This window comes from Rana temporaria, chromosome 1, assembly GCF_905171775.1.
Source record: "Rana temporaria chromosome 1, aRanTem1.1, whole genome shotgun sequence".
Classification (NCBI taxonomy): Eukaryota; Metazoa; Chordata; class Amphibia; order Anura; family Ranidae; genus Rana; species Rana temporaria.
The window spans coordinates 518,913,847-518,930,136 of NC_053489.1; the positions used below are offsets into that span (position 1 = coordinate 518,913,847).

General features: G+C 42.3%; 1 protein-coding gene across 2 annotated transcripts in view; it reads right to left on the reverse strand.

The window, feature by feature from the left end:
• Positions 1-16,290, reverse strand: part of ZNF827 (zinc finger protein 827) — a 314,048-nt gene that overhangs the window by 214,875 nt on the left and 82,883 nt on the right. For both annotated transcript variants that reach the window (XM_040331699.1, XM_040331692.1), the window contains exon 3: positions 3,696-3,868. In XM_040331699.1, coding sequence (XP_040187633.1) covers positions 3,696-3,868 — 173 coding nt within the window. The remainder of the gene's footprint in view (positions 1-3,695; positions 3,869-16,290) is intronic.

Consider the following 16,290-nt stretch of genomic DNA (forward strand, 5'->3'; position numbering starts at 1 on the left):
AAAGCCATTTCTTAAAGATATCCATAAAAAGTGTCGTTTAAAGTTTGCCACAAGCTACCTGGGAGACACACCAAACATGTGGAAGAAGGTGCTCTGGTCAGATGAAACCAAAATCGAACTTTTTGGCAACAATACAAAATGTTATGTTTGGCGTAAAAGCAACACAGCTCATCACCCTGAACACACCATCCCCACTGTCAAACATGGTGGTGGCAGCATCATGGTTTGGGCCTGCTTTTCTTCAGCAGGGACAGGGAAGATGGTTAAAATTGATGGGAAGATGGATGGAGCCAAATACAGGACCATTCTGGAAGAAACCCAGATGGAGTCTGCAAAAGACCTGAGACTGGGACGGAGATTTGTCTTCCAACAAGACAATGATCCAAAACATAAAGCAAAATCTACAATGGAATGGTTCACAAATAAACATATCCAGGTGTTAGAATGGCCAAGTCAAAGTCCAGACCTGAAATCCAATCGAGAATCTGTGGAAAGAACTTAAAACTGCTGTTCACAAACGCTCTCCATCCAACCTCACTGAGCTCGAGCTGTTTTGCAAAGAGGAATGGGCAAACATTTCAGTCTCTCGATGTGCAAAACTGATAGAGACATACCCCAAGCGACTTACATCTGTAAACAAAAAACAAAGCCGCGCCCCAGACACTAAAAAATATGCAATAAGGATCTTAGAGAATATGATGTATCAAAAGGTCCATATATATGTATCTTGCACCATGGATCACTCTCAGATATATACAAGTCCGTAGGAAAGTATGTCATAACAATTGAGTAATTAGCATAGGACTCCTATTAATTAGATCACTGCGGATAAGGTCCTAAGATTCCACACCACCAAGTGACAGGTAAAACAATATAGGTGAACCGTCCACCGGAATAAGAATCCTTTTGTAAACGGAGTCATGCTATGGTGCACCTCTTTTTTATGTCCTAATCGAATGAACTGGAGCTGACTTACCATCGAGTGCCTGTTGTTAACCCCTTCCATCTTGGGTTCCTGTGAAGTAAAGGCCGCGGCTGGGCTATAGCCGAATGCTCAATTTGCTTGCCCTCTGGTAAGCAGCCTCTTATTCCGGTGGACGGTACACCTATATTGTTTTACCTGTCACTTGGTGGTGTGGAATCTGAGCTAAGCTCAGCTTTTTTTTTTTTTTGGTCCAGGGGATGCCTGAAATCTGACTTGTATCTTGGTGCAGACTTGTGTGAAAATCAGTGAGCCAATCACACAAGCAGGAAATTATGTTTCTGGGGTGTGTTCAGTACACATTCTGTGTACAGAACATCTCCAGGTAGCCATATTGCTTTACATTTTACTGAAAATTACAACGGCTGCAGATTGAAAAAGAAAGGTCATTTTTAAAACCATTCAATTACAATATGATTTGTGTCTCAATTGTATAAGCAATATTATTTTTGTTAGCTATTTTTTTTTTAGGGTAAGGCCCCTTTCACACCTGCGGACTGTATGTCCGCTTTTTCATCCATCTGTTTACGAATGAAAAAGGGACATACATTAATCCCTATGGAGATTGCGGGTGTCAGCGGATGAACATCCTCTGACACCCAATCTCATCCAGGTCCGCAATGCTCAGATTCTGCAGACGGAGGAAAATCCTATTTTTCCATCTATCTGCGGATCGGGTGAACACGGACAGGCGGTAGAGCGGAGATCTGACAGGGCGGTTCCTGCACAGTGTGCGGGGAACGCCCTGTCATCAGCCGGCTCAGCGGGGATTAGTGGTGCGAACCACACTGAGCAAGCCGAGGTTCACGGGGCGGATCATCACGCATCTGTCCCGTGGGAAAGAGCCCTAAGTGGAGTTACCCTTTAACTGCACCGTCCAACCTCTTTTATATTTACATATCTGGGAAGCTAGAGTTCACTGTGAGGCCCATACATCATCTTTTAGTATAATAAGACATGCAGATGTAATCAATGTTAAATTCCAGTGTTTACTTATGAGCAATTTAACATAAAGAAGGCAGCTGTAGAATTAATTAGTCCCTCTGTTTATATTTGGTAGAAATAATCCATAAAGGAAAGCAGAAATGAAATAATCAAGAATACAGTACATTTAAGCAGAATATGGCTTTGATGCAAGTTGTTTAATCAATATATGATTCAAGTTGGCTAATCAACGTATGTATTTCAGGCCTGCTATATTTCTCTGCATCAGAAAAAAAAATAGGTGCAAATATATAGGTTCATAGGATTTGTTTAATTTGTTTTTTAATTCTACCTCCAGCATCACTGGGATAACCAAATAAACCAGCAGCAGAATTAGTATACAGTGCAAAGTCCTGTTGTATCAGATAGGATAGATTATGAGAGTAGAAACCACCATCTATCTTTAGTCCACCTGCAGCTTGTTAAAGCAGCTACAATTTTAGAGGTAAAAATACAACAGCACTTATCGAGTACCCAGCAATAAAGCATCAACTATGAAAAAAAAAAAACTACCTGGAAAACGCTTTTGTGAACTCCGATTCTATAGGGATACTTCGATGTTTCTTAGCAATTGAAAGGTTTTTAAACCATGCTGCTTAGTTTTTTGACTATATGTTTGCTGGAATACTGCGTGTTTGAGGACGGAATTTCAGGTAACTTTCTTTCCCCTGTCTACGTATAACAGACATTTTATTTGAAGCATCCATTTTTCTTTGGGTTTTGGTAATACAGTTGAACCTCGGATTACGAGCATAATCCTCTCCAGGAGTATGCTCGTAATCCAAAGTACTCGCATATCAAAGCGATTTTTCCCATTGAAGTCAATGGAAATGAAAATAATTAGTTCCCGCATTGACTTCAATGGGATGCAATACCGAATAAGGTCAGAGGTGGGGGGCACCAGAGAGTGCCGAAAACGGCCGAAAAGGCCCAAAGGACACTTCGGCTTGTTTCCTGCGCCCCGTACCTCAGGCCAAATGAGATACTTCAGGCCTATTTTCGGCTCTGCTTGGCTTCTGCGCCCCGTACCTCAAGCCAAATGAGGTACTGAGGTATTTAGCTTGAATTCTGCTTGTCTTGTGAGTCAGAATTTAAAAATAAAGTTGCTCGCAAATCAAATTGCTCTCAAACCAAGTTACTCTTAAACCATGGTTCCACTGTATACAGAATAAATTAGAAGAAGCTATGGGAAGCTAATAACTACATACAGTAATAAAGCCTGGGAAAAGATGAAGGGATTTTGGACAAACTGCATATGAGCTTTTGGGTTTAGGTGGTCCAAAGTGTAAATATAAGTTTGCATATAACTTCTTAATACTTGCAAAAAAACAAATACATTTATAAAAAAAAAAAATAAGAGGATTAAGAAGTAGACCCTATACTCCCAGAGAATATTAAATATGTTTCTGCTATTTGGCGAATATATTTAAAAAAAAAAAAAAAATTTAATTTCAAAACCACCAAAAAGTTTTTTTCTAGTACAACTGCATGTTTTTTTTATCAGTGTTTTTTTATCATTTTTAACCTAACTAACATAGAAGTAATCACTAGAACTCCATAGTATTTATTAAAGCATACAAAGTGAATCAACTTCTAGCAATACGGAAGTACGATACTCATTTAAAAAAGGCTTACAGACATAAGGTTGCCTACTGGCAACGTCTTCTCAAATAATTTTATATTGTGAACACAATGGAATCTTTAGCTTTCTATGTAATTGTAATCTCACCTTCATGTGCGATTTCAGATTGTCCTTGCGGGCACAACGAAATGGACATAGTGGACACTGATGGCTTTTTAAACCTGTGTGAATCACCATGTGCCTTTTCCAATAACTTTTCCGTTTTATTACTAGTCCACAGATGGGGCATTGGAAAGGTTTTCCTCCTTCTTCTTCTGGAGCTTTTACAAAGAAGCATGAAAGAAAAGGAAAACAAAAGTGTAAGACATAAAACAACCATATAATAAACAATGATGTTACATGTACAGGATTTTCTATGTAAAGCTCAACTCCAGGCAATTTGTATTGTCCCCACTTATTTTTAGTTATTATAGTTATCTTTCTGGATAAAAAAAAAAGCATTTATGGCTGCAAACCCTACCTTCAATAAAAAGATTCCCCAAATAGTACCCATTGGCTAGTAGATGTTCTCAATTTTAACATTTCATTAAACCAAAAACAAACAATTGTCAATACATGCTATATTGCATTATGTTCATCCTCACTCATCCTCCAAAGCAGGGGGTCTTCCAACTATGGTACCTCCAGATCTTCAGGAACTACCATTCCCATCATGCCTAGTCTGTGAATCTCAGAGTTTTATAATGCCACATGGGATGTGTAGTTCCGCAACAGCTGGAGGGCCGTAGTTTGGAGATCCCTGCTCTAGAGCATTTGTTTTCTGTAGGCTGCAAAAATCCTGGTTGATACACGCTGCAGCCTGAGATTGTGCAGACCAGATGTTGAGCTTTACTGAGCATGCTCCAATATCAGTTCCCTTCTAAGTTGTTCATTTGCTTATTTTTCTTATCTGTGCACCCATGTGACTATAAAGTCATACATGCAAGCATATACACAGTGGTAAACGACACTACCTCCCTTTTCCTTCATGTCTTTATATTGTTAAACACTATGCCGACAGGATAGAAGAAGGTGAACGATGGAGGCTTCACCTCCCTGTTTATCCCAGCACATACACACCATAGACCAGAGGTTCTCAACACTCTAGTGCCGTGACCCCTTGGTAACATTTTCCAAGTTGTGGGGACCCCTAACAGTAAAATTATTTTCATAGAGTGGGTTGTCAGCACCCAAGGCAAGACCATTAATTTGTGCCCCTAACCCACGGAAATTTAGTGCTCCCTGAGTTCCCTCCACTCGTACACTATTAAACCCCTTATGGTACATTTCAGGATGTACCCTTCTCTCTTTGTTCTTCTTTCTTTCCCTTTTACCTCGCTCTATCCTAAATTCTTTTTTTTATTTTTATATTTTCTTCAATCCCTTTCTTTAGCTGTCTTTTTTGTTCTTTCTCTCCTTTTTCTTTGTTCCTCCCCCTCTTTTCATCTCCCTTCCATGTATTTTCAATTTTTTCCTTCTCTTACTCATTTGTGGGGGATGGGGGAATGGGAGGAGTGGTAGTGCTGATGGGGAGTTGGGGTGAGTGGCAGTGCCGGTGGGGGGTAGGATCTGTAGCAATGCTGGGGGGAGTTCTGATCAGCCAACTTAGGTGCTCTTGATCAAGATCATCTGCTGATCTGAGAACTGTAGTGGGGACTTTTAATGGCAACTATAATCACAGGTAGTGTTACTCACTGTGTCTCCGGCTTCAATGCGTCTCCAGCTCTGTGGTGTCTCGCAACATTGACACCTATGCTGAAATCAGGAGATGGGGTCTCCTTCAGCCCCTCCCATTTAATATTCCTCACCAGTCAGCTGACCTCTAGTCTCTGCCCCCTACCCATGCCGTGAACTGAATGGGTGGCTGCAAAGAGGCTCAGTGGGCAGCCGCAGGCTCCAGGAACAGCCCAGCTGGGCGGCAACAGGCTCCAGGGACAGCCCTGCTGAGTGGCCACAAAAAAGCTAGGAGAGAAGCGCGGGCTTCAGAAACAGCCCAGGATTCGGTGACCCCTAGCAAATCGTCATTTGACCCCCGAGGGGGTCCCGACCCCAGGTTGAGAACCACTGCCATAGACACAGGCTGGAAGAGTATGACACAGCTTGTGATTGGCAGAACCTCCTTCAGATCTCTTCACAGTGTGAACAAAGTGGGAGCTATTGTTAGTCAACCTAAAAAACTTCACCTATATCATGCTATTGAAAAAATATATATAAACATTTGCTTTGAAATATAGGTTTGTATGAAGCTTTAAATCATTTTTGTTTATTTATTTTAGTTCTCTATTCGGAAAGGCTTTTTTTTTATTTTTTACGTCATGTGAGTGCAGACACAGGAGGACAGGAAATACCTGGGAAACATAATGTGACCTCTGGACAACAAAGATTAAGTAAGGTAATTGTATGTTTAGTATCACTTTAAGGCCCCTTTCACACTATTGTGACTTCAAAGTCGTGCGATTGTGCTGCCGCGATTTTGATGCGATTTCAGGGAATGCCTGTGGAACTCGCATCAAAGTTGAACCAAAGTAGTGCAGGGATTACTTTGAAGTAGGTACGACTTGAAGTCATTAATATGAATGGCTGTCATTGGAAATCATAGGGAACTACTTTTCATGCTACTTTGTAGTCCCAAATCGTGGGACAAGTCGTAGAAGTGTGAAAAGGGGCCTGAGGGTTGAGTCACTGGTCATCATTCAACCTGGAAGAGCGTGAGTGCAGGGAGTGGTCCTGCCCCTGAGTGTGGCACCTTGCACTCACAGTGTATTGATGCATAGAGTGGTGCTGACATCACCCCGTCAGCATTACTTTCTGGCATCATCCAGGATGGCCGACTGCCAGAAAAGACTAATGAAGACATATCACGCCAGAAGACATCAAAAATGTTCAAGAAAAGCAAATATATTACTGGAAAAGGCCTCAAAATGGGCACCCTCTGAGGAGGGCACACTGATGGATCCCGTGAGGATCTGTTCCTTTAATATCCGCTTGCTCAGTGGGGATCGCTGAGCGGGCAGATGACAGGGCGGTCATCGAATGAACACGAACCGTCTGTCCGTGTTCACCCGATTCGATCCACAGACGATGGAAAATAGGATTTTCCTCCATCTGCAGAATCGGATCATAGCAGGGACCAATGAGATCGGGTGTCAGCAGATGTTCATCCGCTATCCCATAGGGATTCATGTATGTCCGTATTTCATCCAAAAACGGATGGATGAAATACGGACATAAAGTCCGCACATATGAAAGGGCACTCAGAGTTGGGCCCAACAAATATATCCAAATTGAGATGACAAGAATGAAAAGCAAAGGACATATTCAATAAAATCACATAGGGCAAATAGTTAAGTCCAAAACTCATAACAACCAATTGGAATTGTGTTTTTTATGCCTAACCAGTATGAGGAGGATTATAATGGTTGTAATGGGTTCTACAGTTTACACTGTTTCACTGAAAAACCCATAACTGTTTTCAGCTCTTTAGCTTTACTAGGTGGCAGTGTAATATTTCAATAGCACTCTGTCCATTTTATCTTAACAGATACTTTTTGAAATACAAATTTTGCAATTCACCCTCATTAAAGCAAACTCTTTAAAGCAAAGTGCACCTGCTCTGTGCTTATAGGAATTTCAAAGGCTTTCGGGCTGCCGAGACACTGCAGGGAAGGGGAGCAGAATTTAAAAAAATCTACAGTCTCTTGTAACGCAAGTGTCCTTCAGTCTCACTAGGGCAGCATAAATTGGGGAGCTCACCATCCTACTATATGAGGGGGTCAGTGTTGATTTCTGCGACAAGTAATAGCAATCAGTTAGTTAGCAAATGTAACTTTCAAGCTTTCTGCTTCCTGTACTGCCAGTCTTATTTAAACTTTCAAAGCAGGTTTCAGTTTGACTGGGGACTGGAAGAAATGTCTTACTACTACTACAACTGACAGTTGTTTAATACAGGCTTTTTGCATTCAGATTCAGCAAAGAGGCCACAGCGAGCCTGTTTTAGGATGACTCTACTGCATCACAAGCAGTGGTTCTTATGCCGCGTACACACGATCATTTTTCGGCATGAAAAAAACGTTGTTTTAAAAAAATGTCATTTTAAATGATCGTGTGTGGGCTTCACATAATTTTTCAGGTTCTGAAAAACGACAAAAAAATAATTCGAACATGCTGCATTTTTTAACGTTGTTTTAAATTATGTCGTTTTTCGGGTTGTAAAAAATGATCGTGTGTAGGCTAAAACAATGTTAAAAACCACGCATGCTCAGAAGCAAGTTATGAGACGGGAGCGCTTGTTCTGGTAAAACTACTGTTCATAATGGAGTAAGCACATTCATCACGCTGTAACAGACAAAAAAGCGCAAATCGTCTTTTACTAACACGGAATCACCTAAAGCAGCCCAAAGGCGAATGGAACTTCCCCTTTATAGTGCTGTCGTACGTGTTGTACGTCACCGCGCTTTGCTAGATCATTTTTTAAAAACGATGGTGTGTAGGCAACGTTGTTTTAATGATGAAGTTGGAAAAACTTAGTTTTTTCAACATGCTGAAAAACAACGTATTTTTTTCATGCTGAAAAATGATCGTGTACACGCGGCATTAGATCAGCAAATTATTAAAAATGGCTGTGGGTTGACTGGTGCACTTCAGATAAAATACCTGAAAAAAAAAATACAGATAGCCCAAATGCTTGGCTTATATTCACTGAATGTAAAATAAGATTGCAATCGCAAAGCATAGCCTGAACTAGAAGACTGGGAAGAGAGTGAAAAAGAGGGGGACTCCTCAAAGAGATGTTCTGTGTGGTATGTGTGTTCTGCACATTTTATCTTGACAGCTCAGAAAGGAATGCCCAAATATCCATTTTGCCACAAAAAAAAAAATATTACTTGTCAGCTTTGAAGATGATTGCATACTGTCTTTGACAGGTCAGTGTGTCCTCAGGTAACCTCACAACACAGCATGTTTTTTCCAAGCCTTCAAACATTCTACTGAATAATTCATATACAATGGCATTTAATTTACAATATTTAAATACTGTATTACACCTTGGGTCGTATAGAAATAAATATACCAACATTAAGAATATTATTTACTTCTATATAATTGTAGTCAATCGTGTGTTTGTTACTTCTTTATGAAGAACCATGGGGGACTCCTGCCATTGATCTTCCATTTCCAGAAACAATCCTCAGTCATGTCATTCTAGTGACATGTCAAATTTCAGTTGTCTAGCATGTTTTACCCACTGCTGTCATATGGAACCTAACCACCTGGGGGAAAATGCATGGAAGGTACAGCACTTCTCTGACATGAGGACTTCTAGAACGGTAGTGGATTGTCCCTGGGGGACATTTTCAAGAAATCGCTGCATTCGCGATTGTGACGCATTCCGAATATCCGTTTCCAAGGTGTATCTCCACAATTTGCCTAAACTCAGTCCTATGAACCTGTTTAAGAGAACATCTTCATTTAGCGACAGATCAGTATTTTATAGTTTTGCCCAATTGCAGGAAAATTGCGAAAGCAGGCCGAAATTGGTGAATTACATACAGATGGGAAATTTTTAATAGTGCTATAAAAATGGCATCCCTGCTAACACTTGAAATGTGCATTTTCTCTGCTCAATGCTGAAACACAATGATAAAGTTGAATGACGTCACATCAGTGCCAAGATATAAAAGTCTGTATGCAGCGCTACAAGGGGTTAAATGCAGTCCATATTCTATGATGGAAAAAAGAAGATGAGACCCTGCACCAGCTTCAGTGTGAGTTTGAAGCACACCACACCACAGTGACAATCCAATCTTCTTACCAGAAGAAGGGAAAAAGCAGGCATCAACAGGAATCTAAATAGCACTAAGTTCCATCAGCAGGTGGGACGGCTCAATGCTGATAACACCGAGATTGGAAAAACTTGCCGTAATCTTCTTTCACCACACAGAACTCCAATGGGTACAGTTCATAAGTATGGTGTCACCATGATAAAACAAAGCAATACATAGTGAAGCCCGCAAAACATGTAACAAGCTTTATTAAAATTATACTTACAAATAGAAAATGGACTGCATTTAACCCCTTGTAGCACTGCACACCGACTTTTATATGTGTTTTTATTTGAAATCAACAAATTTATGCTGGCTGCTTTAATTTATTCTTCATTGTGATACGAGATCAAACTATTGTATAGCACGGATACCTTTACAACCAGTGCTAAGATGTTGTGAAACGCTGGAAAGAACATGGATCAGTCATGGAAAGAACATGAAAAAGAAAGATTTGTTAGGTCTATTCGTCAAAACAGCATGTGGGTAGGCTTCAGGCTTTGCTGCCCTCTTCAGATTAGGGAAATCCTGTGCATTAAATGAATCAGGAAGGTGCCTTATGCATTACCTTAAGGGGTCATTTATTAACGTGAAAATAGATAAAATTACTCAAACACGACATACAGTTGCAAGCCTATAAAATCACTAAAGTATCAACCTCTGAGTGGAACCTGAACCTAGAAGTTCCAGGATGACACTCTACAACAGAAAAAGAGCTAAAGTGGTTCTAATGGCAAGACGTGTTTTTCCTTAATGCATTCTCAACAATAAAGTGGTTGTAAATCTAGTTACACCACTTGTACCTACAGGTAAGCCTATAATAAGGTAATGTAAAGATATTTACCATATACGTATGTGCCGATGCCATCGGCACATGCACTGTGAAGAAACGCCCCCCCGCCCTGTTTGTACACTAGCAAGTGCCGTGACTGATGGCTCATGCTCAGGCACGCTACTCCGGACAGTCACAGAGCCGGAGTCCGCGGCCCCGGAAGGAAGAGGGGCAAAGATGGATGCGGCCCCCAATGGGCAAAGTGTGGGCTTCGATTGCAAGTAAGATGCATACTAGTCCATTATGCTTTTACTTTGCAGGGAAAAGTAGGGTAAAAAAAGTAAAAAAATGTCTTATTAAGTGTATCGCCCTCTCACCTTGCTATAAACATTCCTAAGGCCTATATCGATCCAGTGCTGTGCTTATCATAGAGGAAGAAGCATTGGCTCCTGCTGCAATCAAATCCTATGAAGAGGGAGCAGGGCATAGGGCCAAGCCACACATAGCCCACATAGGACCACCGGAAGTGGCTTCCTTTGGGGCACACAAAGAAAAGCAGGAGCTGAGAGAACCGTCGGGGAACCCGAGAAGGGAAGGATTAGGGCCACTCTTTACTATACCACTGCACAAAGCAGGCAAGTATAACCTGTTTTGTTACAAAAAAATAAAAAATTAAGCCTTTACAATCACTTAAAATAAAAGTAAAGGATTTTTTTTTTGTTAGAATCATACTTACCTTGGTGGATGCAGCATTGGTCTGATGCTGCATCTGTCCCCCGGCGCCTCTGCACTGAGAGCCGAGATATTGAACACCACAATCGCTCGGTTATCAGAGCTCTGTGAGCAAAGAGCTGCAGACTGAGTCACAACTCTCTGCCCTGCCTCCTCCTCGCTCATTGGAACACTGAGCTGTAGAGGGGACAGAACAGCCATCTCAGCTGCTCAAAGAGGCTGAGCCAGGCGTCAGTCCAGGCACCTGGCGGATCCAGACTTTGTCATGATGATGCGGTGCCTGGACTTGCATCCGTGAGGTCACAGGAGGCGGGCTTCAAAACAAACTGCACTCCTGTGGACCCATAGGAGAAGGTACAGTCAAATGAGCTTTGGCTGAAACTTCTCCTTTAATACATTTCAAGGGGCGTACCCTCTTCTTGGGAGCTGAAGACACTCCGCAACAGAAACGAGAGCCAATGTGTTTCGAAGGGTGCGCCATCTTCATCAGAGCTAAAGAGGGTATACACCTTAAAATGCGTTAACTTTTGTTTCTGTTGTGGAGGGTTGTCCAGATCTTCATATTGAGCTTCAGGTTTATACTTCAATGATTTTAAAGGCGTGTGGCTATTTATTGTTTGTGAGTATATTTTATCTAGCTTTTCCATTAATAAATGGTCCAATAAAATAATAGACAAAGCTGGTGAACCCTTTTTGATTATTTTTTAATACAATAGTAAGGTTGCCAAATGATATGCATTCCAGTAAAAATTTTCGATATATTTCCATATTTATACAAATATATTATTAATATTATTTTTAACCAATAATGCATGAAAAAATATAATGTTGTTGAACAGTATATTCAACGGCACATGCCCTCTCAAACCTCTTCTAAAAATGAAGGTCATAATCTAACTTCTTCTTAAAAGAGGAACTAAACCCTCCTATGCTTTACAGCTGCCATCTTAGTCTTTATTTGATCTGCAGTTGCCATAGTGCTGCACATGTGATCAGTTATGACACCAGCTATTTGATGGCTTGACAGTTCAGTTAAGAGCACAAGCAACTGTGACGGTTATCATTTACGGCATGCCTTCAAGGTAACTGTTTTAGGACACAGTTCTGCTATACAATATGATCCACTAGCTGAATTTCTCATAGCACAAATAATTTGAACATCTAGTCAGGTGTTATGCAAGTCAACTGGCAAATAATCTGCCTGGTAATCATAAGACGTTTTATTATGATTATTATTGGTCATTATGCGTAAAATCCTGCTAACGCTTAGAATGGAAAGCCATAAAGAACGAATAAACTTCCCATCAGACAACCGAATGCACTGTGGCATGAGGACCATTTATCTTACAATGTGTCTAGTGCTCATATTTAGCAAGGCACCCTTGTTACAGACACATCTAATCTCAACAAACACTTCACAGGGAACATGAACGTACTGTACGCTATGCAACAAAATAAAAAGACACAGGGACACATGAAAGGAAAGGGGATATTTTACTTGGCTTCAGAAATATTTCAAAGACATGCTGGTAGGTTAAATGGCTCCTTTCTATATTGTCCCTAGTAAATATATGTGTATGAATGTGACCTTAGATTGTAAGCTCTTTGAGGGCAGGGACTGATGTGAATGTAAAATGAATATGTAAAGCGCTGCCTAAATTGACGGTGCTATACAAGTACCTGAAATAAATAAATAAATAAAATAATAATTATTACCTCATAAAGCGGTATTCTGTTCTTCATAGTAAATTAGTGAACATGCCAAAAAGGTGCCGTCTGAGTGAAATTACCATCAATGCAATACCCAACAAAGGAAAGGTATTAATTTGTTTTGTTGCCATACAATGATTTAGATCATTAAGTGGAAGCCTTTGACACAACAGACTCTAAAGCCCCGTTGTCACAGGCCAAATCACTGCATTGAACAGTTCAACAGAAACGGTTCAGCCTGTGTGTACTGCAGTCGGTCCGACAGAAGGTCACAGTGTGTTAAGGGTCAATTTTGTTAATTTTGATGTGACATTTTGATTTCGTTTTAGTCATAGTCTTTTGACTAAATTTACATTTTCATTTTAGTCATATTTTAGTCATCTGAATTGTTTAGTCATATTTTAGTCTACTAAAATCTCCAGTACATTTTAGTCGACTAAAATTCAAAGGGCTTAGTTAAATTGTAATGTATTATTTAATCGCTTGCCGACTGCCTCACGCACATTTACGTTGGCAGAATGGCATGGGCAGGAAAAGCATTGTATATACACATATATATATATATATATATATATATACGTTGCTTTGAATCCTGCCCCCTAGAGGGCACCCGCGTGCGCCACGGACTCGATGTCCGCCAGTGTTCCACGATTGGGTCACGGAACGGCAGAACAGGAGGATGCCTTTGTAAACAAGGCATCTCCCTGTCCTACCTGGTGACCAGTGCTGGGACAAGGCCATTTGGTGCCCAGGGCGAAGATGGCAAACTGACCCCCCCCCCCCTGTTTTTAACACAGAATCAATGATGGCTCAAAATAACTCAAACACTTTTTTTTGTATCTGCCATTTTTTATTAACAAAGTGCTGGTCACCTCAGTCAGCCTCCTCCACCAGCACACTGGCGGCAATTGATGGGCACACTGGCAGCACACTGGCGGCAATTGATGGGGAAAACTGGCAACAATTGATGGTTACAGTCTGTAACCATCAATTGTTGCCAGTTTGCCCCATCAATTGCCGCCAGTGTACTGCCAGTATGCCCATTAAACGCAGCCACTGTGCCATCAAACACAGCCACTCAGTGGCTGTGTTTCATGGCACAGCTGAGTGGCTGTGTTTGATGGCACAGTGGCTGCATTTGATGGGCACAGCTGAGTGGCTGCGTTTGATGGGCACAGTGGCTGCATTTGATGGGCACAGTGGCTGCGTGTGATGGGCACAGTGGCTGCGTTTGATGGGCACAGTGGCTGCGTTGATTGCAATTGATGGGCACACTCCCTAGGACACACTTAACCCCTTCCTCGCCCCCTAGTGGTTAACCCCATTCACTGGCAGTCACATTTATACAGTAATCAGTGCATTTTTAATAGCACGGATCGCTGTATAAATGTGAATGGTCCCAAAATAGTGTCAAAAGTGTCCGATGTGCCTGCCATAATGTCTCAGGGCCGGTGTCCCTTGTATAGCAGAGATGAGGAGCAGTGCTTTGCCTTGTTACGACACAAGACCCTGTTCACCATTTTAATTTTTCTTACTTGATTTTTTTACTAAAATAACAGCAAAATACCTTTTTATAATTTTTTGTACAGCACAGCTGAGCTGCAACATGGTGACCAGCAGGGCTGGACTGGGACAAAAATTTGGCCCTGGACTTCATCCAGACCGGCCCACTTTCATGTTGAGTGTCCCCCTTGCATCAGAGTGTCCCCCATCAGAGTCCCCCTTGCATCCGTGTCCTCCTTACACAAGTGTCCCCCCATCAGAGCCCCCCTTGCATCAGAGTCCCCCTTGCATCAGAGCCCCCCTTGTATCAGAGTGTCCCCCATAAGAGTATGCACCATCAGAGCCCCCCTTGCATCAGAGTGTCCCCCACCAGAGCCCCCCTTGCATCAGAGTGTCCCTTATTAGAGTCTCCCTTGCATCAGAGTGTCCCCCCTTGCATCAGAGATCCCCCTTGCATCAGTCTTCCCCTTCAGTGTCCCCCCTTGCATTAGAGAGTCCCCCTTACATCAGAGTGTTCCCCCTTGCATCAGAGTGCCCCCCTTGCATAAGAGTGTCCCCCCTTGTATCAGAGAGCCCCTTTGCATTAGAGTGTCCCCCCTTACATCATAGTGTCCCACATTGCATCAGAGAGCCCCCCTTGCATCAGAGAGCCCCCCTTGCATCAGAGTGTCCCCCATTGCATTAGAGTGTCCCTCATCAGAGTTCTCCCCCTTGCATCAGAGTGTCCCCCATCAGAGTTCCCCCCCTTGCATTATAGTGTCCCCCATCCGAGTTTCCCCCTTGCATCAGAGTGTCCCCCATCAGAGTTCCCTCCCTTGCATTATAGTGTCCCCCATCCGAGTTTCCCCCTTGCATCAGAGTGTCCCCCATCAGAGTTCCCCCCCTTGCATTATAGTGTCCCTCATCAGAGTTTCCCCCTTGCAACAGAGTGTCCCCCGTCAGAGGTTCCCCCCCTTGCATTATAGTGTCCCCCATCAGAGTTTCCCCCACTGCATCAGAGTGTCCCCCATTGCACCAGAGTGTCCCCCATCAGTGTCCCCCCCTCCCACATGTACAGCTCTCCAGAAAGGCAGCATTGTTCCTCTCTCCAGTCATGTGATAAGTGATAAGGGGAGAGAGGAAAGAAAGTCTGCCGGCTGTCTATCTCCCCCTATAGGGCGGGAGGGAGCAGAAAGGCTAATACTAACTTCAGCAAGCGACGGCTGCTGCTCCTCCTGACAGGAGTGAAATCGCAATCACTCACTGTCAGAGAGGAGAGGCTCCAGGGCTGCACCTGACCGGCCCACTGAGCCATCGGCCCACCGGGAAACTCCCGGTAGTTCCAATGGCCAGTCCATGCTTGGTGACCAGCAGTGACATGAGATTAGATGTGGTGTGTTGTTAAAAACAATTGTACCCTGAAGTTGATCTGTGCAGTGGTGTGAATGATCCCTAAAATATATGAAATATTCCAAGGGGGTGGGCTTTTCATATATGTAGGCACTGTATCTGAAAGTATTATACACTTAAAATGCATTCAATAACCATGAAAGATATATCTTACACAAATTGTTCTTTTTCACCCAAACCCTGGTTAAAGCCACCCACCAGCACCCAACAGTCACAAAAGTCAAACAAAAAATGGCATGGTATTTAGAGAACAAAAAACTGGCAGCTGTACTCCATGATAAGACAGAATGATTAGAAAGGTTTGGTCCCCTTTGGATTACTCAATATTTCCCAGGTGACTTTGATTCTATATGGGCCATCTAGCATTCACCTGGTATGGGAGAAATGGTGTGGGGGTGATCTAACTAGCCCTTTCTTCCACCCAACATGTCCCACCCCTCCCTCTTTTTTTCTCTTCTGCTTGTTCTTTTATGAATAGTTTCTACTGTTCTCTATTAAAGTGGTTAAAAAGCCTTAACATTTTTTACCTTAATTCATTTCTTGTATTAAAAGGTAAAAAACTTTTTAGGCATCAGTATCCCCAGTCACCCTCCCCTTTTTTTTTTTACCTGAGCCCTCTTTCGATCGAATGCTGTGCGCTTTGGCAGCTCTTCTCTCCCCTCACTTCCTGATCTCATTGGCTTTGCTGTCAATCAAAGCCAATAACGTGGGAGCAGAGGGCGGGGCTATGTCCTGCTGTCTGTATCTATAGACTCAGGCAGCGAGCCCACATATGTTC